The sequence below is a fragment of the Sminthopsis crassicaudata genome, chromosome 2 (genome assembly GCF_048593235.1).
Source record: "Sminthopsis crassicaudata isolate SCR6 chromosome 2, ASM4859323v1, whole genome shotgun sequence".
NCBI lineage: Eukaryota > Metazoa > Chordata > Mammalia > Dasyuromorphia > Dasyuridae > Sminthopsis > Sminthopsis crassicaudata.
The window spans coordinates 229,169,894-229,179,790 of NC_133618.1; the positions used below are offsets into that span (position 1 = coordinate 229,169,894).

The window sequence follows — 9,897 nt, forward strand, 5'->3', positions numbered from 1 at the left end:
ATATATCATCAAGTATATATATATATACAAGATATATATATATCATCAAGTATATATATATATATAGGTGAGTCAAGTAAATATAGTTTAGCTTGGCCAAGATGATTTTAAAAATCTAAATTTGATTCCTGTAGCATAGTTGGGTAAGAGACAAAATGTGAAGTCATATTTGATATTGATATAAAAATATTATATAGTTCAACTAATTTTATGGGTATGACCAGAAAACTAGTATTTTGTTGTTGCTATTGTCCAGTATGATTAGAAAACTTCTCCTTATATAAAATGTATATTTTAGCCTCTGCAACTTAAGTTCATTGCTCCTAGATCTATTCTCTAGGATAAACTGAAGGAGTTACTTTTCACATCATAGCCTTTTCAAGATTTGGATTCAGATATCAGGTCCTTTTAAAGTCTCCTCTTCTTTAAAGTCTCCTCTTCTCATCAGGATATATCTAACAGTATTTTTTGTAGTAGGAAGAAGCTGAAACAAAATTGATGTCTATTGCTTGAGAAATGGATACATGATGAGTTGAGAAATAATGGTACATGGAAGCAGTGTGCTGTATAGAGGATATAGATAAGCATGGAAAGATCTATATGAATGGATGCAAAATGAAACAAGTAAAAACAAGCAAACTTTCCACCCAAAGACCATGACAACAAATATGGATAGAATGATAATGATTATTGCAACAAAAACCTGAATACTATATAATTGCAATGCTAAAGTTTGGCCCTGAAAAAGAGATCTTGCCTTCTTTGTAGAAGTTGAGGATTTATAAATGTATAACTAAATAGTTTCCAAGCTTCATATCTTTAAAGCCAGGAGAGAAAATCTGTCAAGAGTTGGAGTTTGGGATTGGGGAAAGAATCTGTTTTAGGAATGGACAATTGCATGTGTTGTAGATCATAGATTTAGATCATGGATTTAGAACTGCAAGGTCTAAGTTATAAGGCTAGAGAAGTTAGAATGAAATCAGGAAATAGTGAGTAGTCTATGTTAGTTAAAATATAGAATATAGGAAAGGAGTCACCATGAAATAAGGAAGGAAATGTAGATTAGATTCAGACTGTGAAGGGTGAATGCCAAGATAAGGAGTTAGTATTTTGTTCTTTAGGAAATAAATTAAGTGACTTGGCCAAGGTCATGTTGCTAGTAAGTGTCTGAGGCCAGACTTGAACTCAGGAGGATAGTTTCTTCTCAGTCTCTTTTGTTGTTTTCAGTTACCCATCGCCCAACCTGTAAAAGTGGTCTGCCAGGATTCTGTTCTGGGGCCTGTTCTCTTCTCATTCTATGGTTTTTCACTTGGTTCCTATGAATTTAAGTTTCATCTCCTTGCAGAAGACTCTCAGATATCTATTTCTACATCAGTCTCCAGGTCCACCTCAATAATTGCCTACAAGATGATGTCCCATTGGCACCTCAAACTGAACACAAATGAAATAAGTGTTCCCTCTCTCTCCTCCTACCCAAACCCCCACCCCCACATCCATACTTCTACCATCTTCCCAGGTATCTGGGTTTGTAATATCAGAATCATCCTTGACTCTTTCCTGTCCCTCGTATTCTGTATCTAGGTGTAATTAAATATTGTCAATTTTATTTTCCTAAGATCTCATGTATCCATCCCCTTCTCTCCTTCCTCATGGCTATAACCCTTGTTCACACCTTTATCACCTGTCACTCAGAATATTATAATAGTCTCCTTTGATTCCGATTATTCTCTTCTGTAATCCATCTTCCACACACCTACCAAGCAGCAGCAGCAGCAGCAGCAGCTGGATTTGTGTAGTGCTACAGTCAGACTCCAGCCCACCTCTTCATCCTTGTTTCATACTACTCTTCTTCCCTTCCTCTTCATTCCCACCACAACAGAGAACTAACTCTCTCTGAGTTCCACATCCTATTTCCCACCTCAGTGATCTGTATAAATCATTCCCCAACTCTATAATGCAATCTTCATCCTTGTTTCTTAGAATGCTTATTTCCTTCAAGGCTCAATTCAAATGACCTCCTCAACGAAATTTCCTTTTCCAGTAACTATCATGTAGAAGATGGATTGGAATGGGAAGGTACTTGAAGCGGGGTAAACCAATTAGGAAGCTATTGCAATAGCCCAGGCAAGAGATTATATGGGTCTCAATTGAGGTGGTAGCAAAGCTGAGGAAAGAGAAAGACATACAGAAACAGTTTCTGTATTGAAGGAATTCATGTTTTAATGGGGGAGACAAGACACAGACAAATAGATACATGAAAATACATAAAGAGTAGATGGAAAATAACTTAAGAGAAGAAGCCTCTAACCGCTGACTCAGTCTCTAACCAAGAAAGAAAGACTTTCTGTAAGGGCATGTGAGCTGAATTCTGGAGGAAGTTAGGGATTCTGAAGGCAGATGGGAAGTTGTCCCATTCCACATGTGGGGCAGCCAGGGAAAAGATACATAAATGAGAGATGGAGGATCGTTTGTGAAGAATAGGAACCAGGTGATTATGGGCATCAGTCAGCTGAGGGTATGTAGAGAAGAGAGAAGGAGCTAAGTTGTGAAGAAATGTATATGGCTGACGAAAGACTTTATATTTGATTGTGGAAATAATCAGCAGCCACTGGAGTTTATTGAGCATGGAGGGATACCCCCACTTCAGGAAAGTCACTTTGGCTGCTCTATGGAGAATGGATTGTAATGTGGAGAGACTTGAGGCAGATAGTCTAAGTGAAAAGATATTGCAATAATCTAGCTGAGAAAGGATGGGGTCATTCAACCAAAGTGATGGTTGTATAAGTGGGAGAGAGAGAGAGAGAGAGAGAGAGAGAGAGAGAGAGAGAGAGAGAGAGAGAGAGAGAGAGAGAGAGAGAGAGAGAGAGAGAGAGAGAGAGAGATGTATATGGGATGTATTGTGGAATAGAAAGATGAGTTGATTACTGATTGAATAGGTGTAATGAGTAAGAGTGAGTGAGGGGTGGAGAATGACACTGAAATTGAAACCTTTCTACCCTTGACCGTGAATAATAGGGAAGGGTTGTGGGGAGAAAGATAATGAGTTCAATTTTCAACATATTGAATTTGGCATGATTATGAGATATGCAATTTGAAATAAGTACTTGGTTATGTGAGACTGGGACTCAGAAAAAATACTAGGGCTCTAAATACATATATTTGGGAGTCAATAGCATGGAGAGGATAGTTAAATCCTAGGGGACTGGTGAGAACGAACATAGGGAGAAGAGAGGAGGCAAGAGGGCCCAGGACAAGGCTGTAATGTTAAGCATAGTTAAGCAGCATGAGGATATGCTTCAAATGATGGTCCGGGAAAAGAGACAAGAATCAAGACAGAAATTATATCATAAAAATCCAGAGAGGAGAGGGTATTGGGAAGAAAAGTGGTCTCCATTGTAAGTGCTGCTAAGTAGTCAAGAAGGAAGACTAAAAAAAAAAAGCCATTAGATTTGGCTATTAATGATATCATAGATGTTTGGCAGGGGAGGGAGCAGGGACTTCCTGTAGATTTTTAATTGGCACTACCAACCTGGCGATTATATCATAATTGGAAGAAGCTTCCTAGGCCACCGAGTCCAAACAAGTTTCTGAACTAGAAACCCTCTACATCCCTGCAACCAGGGGTCTTCCTGTCCCAGCTCAGAGGGGGAACTCATCATCTTCTGAGTTTTGTTTTGTTTTCTGCCAAACCAGAACCAAAGGCAACAAATCTAATCCTTTTTGTGCACAGCAGTCTTGGAAATACTCGAATACAATTGTCCTGCCTTCCCTCAACGGGAATTTCCCTTCAGTAGGGGAAATTTCCCAGCCCTTACATCATACTAGACTTATTCCATGTATCCCAATCTCTGTCCCCTAGTTAGACTCTAAGCAGATGAAGGCAGGCCCAGCTCTCTTCTCCTGCTGATTTTTCGGGGTCCAGAGGATGCCCAATGGAGTTTGTGGGTCAGAGTTCATTCCAGATTAAGCCTTCTCTGCTTGTGAGGAGTCATGTGCTGGCTACGTATGAGCTGTCTTTGGTTATTGGCCCAGACAGGGCCTGTCAGTGCCTGAGGCTGAAAAGACAGACAGATGGGCAGATGGACAGAGTGATGCCAACAGGTGCTCTTTCACATGCCTCCGAGGGGATTTCCAGTTAGGTTCTTAGTGCTGTAGACAGCTTACAGGAATCCGACTCAGGGCTATTCAGTTCTGTGCTTCACTCTAGGCTAATCTAGACTACATGACCCCATGTCTTGTTGTTCTTTCATAATAAAAGCGTCACCTGGGCTGGAGCTGGTTAATCCAGAGTCTCTTCTTCTTCCCCTTACTGCTCCCTTAGTTCTTTGTGCTTTAAATTTAAAACCTTCTGCCTGTAATCAGCTTTTTCTCTCCCCAACCCTATATTTTTAAGATAAATTAGTATTAACATCCTTTGTTTTTCCATCATCCTTCTTCCCTCCCTCCTTCCCTCCCTTCCTCCCTCCCTCCCTTCTTCTCTTCCTCCCTCCTTTTTTCCCTCCCTCCCTTCTTCTCTTCTTCCCTCCCTCCCTCCCTTCCTTCCTTCTTTCCTCCCTTCCTTTCTTCCCCTTTCTTTCCCTCCTCCTTCCTCCCTTCCTTCCTTTCCTCCTTCCCTTCCTCCTTTTCCTTCTTCTTTTCCTCCTTCCTTCCTCCCTCCTTCTCTCCCTCCATCCCTCCCTCCCTCTTTTCTTCCTTCCTCCCTCCCTCCCTCCCTCTCTCCCTTGCCTCCCTCCCTTCTTCCTCCCTCCCTCCTTCCTCTCTCCTTCCCTTCCTTCTTCCCTCCTTTCCTCTCTTCCTTTCTTTCCTCCCTCCCTTCCTCCCTTCCTTCCTTTCCTCCCTCCCTCCCTTCCTCCCTTCCTTCCTTTCCTCCCTCCCTCCCTTCCTCCCTTCCTTCCTTTCCTCCTTCCTTCCTCCTTCCCTCCCTCCTTCCTTTCCTCCTTCCCTCCCTCCTTCCTTTCTTTGTTCCCTCCCTCCCTCCCTCCCTTCCTCCCTTCCTTCCATCTACCTTCCTCTTTAAGACTTAACTTGGGTGTCTCCTCCCCCCGTAAACTTTTATTTATCTTCTCCCTGGAATTTGTCCCCAAACTAAAAGTGATCTTTCTTTCCTCAAAATTTCCTAGTTCACTTTGAACCTCTCCTTCATTCCAAATCACACCCTACCTTGAATTAAACTTATTTTTCCAAATTCTTTTCTCATCAGTTTAGTTGCAAATTTCATGAGGACAGAAACGCTAACATTTTCAGTTTAGTAGTCTCAACTTGTACATAGTAGCTGCCTAATAAGTGTTGAATGTAATTGAATTGGGTCTTCTACCTCCTGACTGTGTTCTCTTGTGGTGGGTACTGCTTTTCTATTTATTTACTTTGATATTTTCTGGTGGTCCCCCAGCCCTGTTCTATGGAGTTCTGTCTTTGCCTCATCTTTTATGATTGTGTCCCTAAAGTATCCTTCTGTTCTAACCTGGAATCCTTGGTTCTCCTCAGAATGTGCAGCTGATTGTCCATCTGCCCTGGCTTTTGTCTGCCCTCTAGTGACTGTTTGCAACATTTGGACCAGGCTTAATCCATAGTATCTCAGATTGGAGATGGAATGATTTACTAATTTAGAGCTGAAAAGGACTCTGAGTCCAACCCCCTCATTTTGACTGAGGATGAAAAAAGGGACCTATAACCAGCAGGTGGTGGAATCTGGGAACTTAACTCATGTGACTTTAGTTGAGTCACTTTACCCCTCTGGGTCTCAATTTCCTATATCTATAAAATGAAGTTATCTTTCTAGATGAACTCTAGGTTCCTTTAAATACTTATTGACTGACTGAATTTGGCTGTTGGAGCAGTGACTTAAGATAATCACCACCTTCCCCACTTTGTCCTATCCTACTCATTGCTTACTTCTCTAATTTACATTACATACATTACATTAATACATGAGTATTAATGATTTTATTTTTGTTTCCCCCCCTCAATTTTTCCAAATATATGTAAAGATAGTTTTCAACATTAATTTTTGTAAGATTTCAAGTTCCCAATTTTTTCTCCTTCCCTCCTTTATGTCCTTCCTCCCCAAGACAGCAAGCAATATAGGTTATACATGTACAATAATTTTAAACATATTTCCAAATTAGTCATATTGTGCAAAAAAAACCGGAACAAAAGGGGAAAAACATGAGAAAGAAAAAGCAAACAACAATAACAAAAAATGAAACTACTATACTTTGATCCACATTCAGCCTCCATAGTTCTTTCTCTGAATGTGTAATGGCATTTTCCATCCCAAGTCTATTGGAATTGTCTTAGATCACTGTATTGCTGAGAAGAACTAAGTCTTTCATAGTTGATCATCACACAATCTTGTTATTGTTTTTTCATTCTGTTCATTTCATTCAGCATCATTTCGTGTAAGTTTTTTCAGGATTTTCTGAAATCAGTCTGTTTATCATTTCTTATAGAATAATAGTATTCCATTACACTCATATATCATAACTTATTCAGCCATTCCCCAACTGATAGGCATCCACTCAATTTCCGATTATTTTCCACTACAAAAAGAGCTGCTACAAACATTTTTGCACATGTGGGTCCTTTTCCTTTTTTTTTTTTTTTTTTTATAATTTCTTTGGACTACAGATCCAATAGTGACACTGCTGGATCAAAGGGTGACTACCAATATTATTATCCTCATTTTTACAGTTGAGAAAATTGAGGCTCAGAATGTTTTTTTTTTTACTTTCTCTTGGACACACTAGTTTGAATATGTTTGTTTGAATACAGTTCTTAGGTTTCTATAATCTTAGAATCTACTTAGATAAAATCTAAGGTTCAGAAGGCAATTTAGGATCTGCCAGGTTGAGGTCTTGACCTGTGACCACTTCCTCTTCAGTCCTACCTATCCTAGGGTTAAAGGGGGGGATTGTCTTTATAAAGCAGTTACCTGGCTTTAATCCTAATCTTAGAAAGACAAGGTTCTTTATGGAATTGTCATTCCGCCATATAAAAACCTGGAGTGACTTCCTTTTACCTCTAAAATAGAAGTTTTGGGTTTGAGGTATAAAACCCTTCCTGGTCTTGTTTCAGCAAAGTTCATAGCACATTATTTCCCTTCTTACCAAAATAATCTGACTTTACAACCTCTGTGCCCAACCTTCTCCCCATTCCTCCTGGAATGTTTTTCCTCTTCTCCTTCCTCTGTCTTCAAGGCTCAACTCAAGTGCTATCTCTTGTTGAAAAGTCTTGGCTTTTCTCTAGATTGTTAATGATGTCTCTTTGTTCCTCATGTTACCCCTCCCCATGCCCTCTACCAAGAGAACGTTTCTTTTTTTTAAATAACAGCTTTTTAATTTTCAAAATATATGCAAAGATAATTTTCAATATTCACCCCTGCAAAACATTGTGTTTCAAATTTTTCTCCCTCCTTTCTCCCCACCCCCTCATTAGCAAGTAATCCTGTATGTTAAACATATACAATTCTTCTATATAAATTTCCACAAGAAAAATCAGATCAAAAAAGGAAAAAAATTAGAAAAAAATGAAGCAAACAATAACAAAAAAGTGAAAATACTAAGTTGTGATCTACATTCAGTCCCTACCATCCTCTTTTTTGGATGCAGATGTCCATCCATTTCTCTCCATCACAAGTCTTTTGGAATTGGCCTGAATTACCTCATTGTTAAAAACAGACAAGTCCATCAGATGCTGTATACGGAGAACATAAGATTTTTGAGGGTAGAAATTGTTTCATTTTCCTATGTCCATTGTCTAGTAAAGGGCTGACTACATAGTAGGACTTGCTGATTGATTGCTTTATGGCCTTTACGGCTGCCATGCTGTATCTCCCTTCCTCTTCAAGAATGTAAGCTCCTTGAGGCAGGGATTGGCTCTTAGTTTGTTTTTTGTTTTTTTGAGGGGGGGTAGATGTCTTTGCATAACCAGCATGTAACAGATGCTTAATAATATTTACTGATTTGTATTGATTACAATTCTCGATCAACATTGGCAGAATTCAAAATGGAATGAGGAAAAATCATTGTGGGAACTTCAGAACTTTAAAGTGAGAATAGGGGAATTTGGGAATACTTTGTAGAAGGGAGCCAAACTTCTTGTTAATGCTTTTCTTTTCTTCAGTTGTCCCAGTTATTTTGTTGTTGTTACTAAGCTGTTTTAGTTGTGTCTCTTCAGGGCCTCATTTGGGGTTTTCTTTGCAAAGATGCTGGAGTGGTTTACAGATGAAAAAACTGGAGCAAACAGGGTGAAGTGAATTACCCAGGGTCACACAGCTAGGAAGTATAGGGCTAAATTTGAGATCAGGAAGAAGACTCTTTCTGATTCCAAGCCCAGTGCTCTGCCCACTGTCCCTTCTCCCTGCCCTAGTTCCAGTTAGGATGCAGACATTTTTTAAAGTGAAATTTCAGGATGGTTAGAAGTCTAACTTGGGGCTTCCAAGTATCTCACCTATGCCTAATCCCTTTTGTTTCAAAAAGTGCTGTCTTCTCTCTAAAAAGCTATTCTGACTATTCTAGCCCTCACTGACTTTCCTTTAAGCTCTCTTACATGATAATAGCCAGGTAATAAAAGATAAAGAAAATTCTCATTTGACCTTCACAACAACCCTGTATTTATTTTTTCCCTGATTTTGCCCATGAATAAAGTAGATCTGAGATTTGAACCCTGATCTTCCTTACTGCAGATCTAGCATTCTGTCTTCTATGTCAATCTGTTACTCTAGTAAAAAACTACAATACACAATCCAACAGTTATATGATGTTTTATATTGGTTATTGTGTGTGTGTGTGTGTGTGTGTGTGTGAGAGAGAGAGAGAGAGAGAGAGAGAGAGAGAGAGAGAGAGAGAGAGAGAGAGAGAGAGAGAGAGAGAGAGAGTGTGTGTGTGTGTGTCATGGAATGTCAGAGTTCTAAGGGACCTTAGAGGTTAGCTAATTCATCCCTTGATTTTACACAGTGGGGAAAGTGATGGCCCAAGAAGCTTGGTGACTTCTCATAAATGGTACCAGAATATACTTTGAGCCTGGCCTCTTAACTCCTCATCTGATGCTTTTTCCATTAGGTTGAATAATCTTTTCAATGGGGCAGGTTTGTGTGTGTTGTGCTTCTGTATTCCTGATGCTATTGGACACATGGCGGGTCATTAGTAAATTTTTGTTGTCTAGCTAGTAAATAACCAGGGCTTTTGGAGAAGCAGAGGCATTCTGGGTGTGTCAGGTTCGTGGGGGTTATAGTTAGGGCAGGGCCTGAATTCTACACTGCTGGGAGGGCACTTTTCTTTTCCTTTGATGCATTTATATTCCTTGTGCAAAATCCTCCCGATTCTTTGGTCTCCTCCACTGGCTAGACTCTGTTCTTTGGCTCTAGTCAAAACTGACTTAACATTGAGGGGTGCCATGGGGTGCTGAGGCAGATCTGAGTATCGTTTAATGATAGATTAACCTACTTTCTGTTTCTTTTTCTCCCTCCTTCCTTTTCCTCCCCCTCCTCCTTTCCCCCTCCCCCCTTTCTTTCCTAGGGGGGCTTTCTCAGTTGTACGACGCTGTGTCAAACTTTGCACTGGACATGAGTATGCAGCTAAGATCATCAATACCAAGAAGCTCTCTGCAAGAGGTAGGGCCTTTGGGGGGAAACACTGGACCCCCACTGGGGGCTGGAGGAAGAAGGACTTGGAATCACTGGGGGAGAGAGTGTCAAAGGGCTGATGGAAAAGGCACCAGGACTCTGTGGGGGAGGGGATATCAAATGGTTAACGACTTATAAATGATACAGAATTCAAATGATTCAATTCCTGCTTAGGAATGAACTTGACCCTTTGGAAGAGAAGATGAAGGTGTATGTGTGTGTATATATATATACACACACACACACACACACACACACACACACACATTGATAGA

The 9,897-nt window shown here is 40.1% G+C and overlaps 1 protein-coding gene across 15 annotated transcripts in view; it reads left to right on the forward strand.

The window, feature by feature from the left end:
- CAMK2B (calcium/calmodulin dependent protein kinase II beta) overlaps positions 1 to 9,897 on the forward strand; it is a 281,883-nt gene that overhangs the window by 77,624 nt on the left and 194,362 nt on the right. For all 15 annotated transcript variants that reach the window (XM_074288455.1, XM_074288457.1, XM_074288462.1 and 12 more), the window contains exon 2: positions 9,516 to 9,610. In XM_074288455.1, the coding sequence (XP_074144556.1) occupies positions 9,516 to 9,610 (95 nt within the window). The remainder of the gene's footprint in view (positions 1 to 9,515; positions 9,611 to 9,897) is intronic.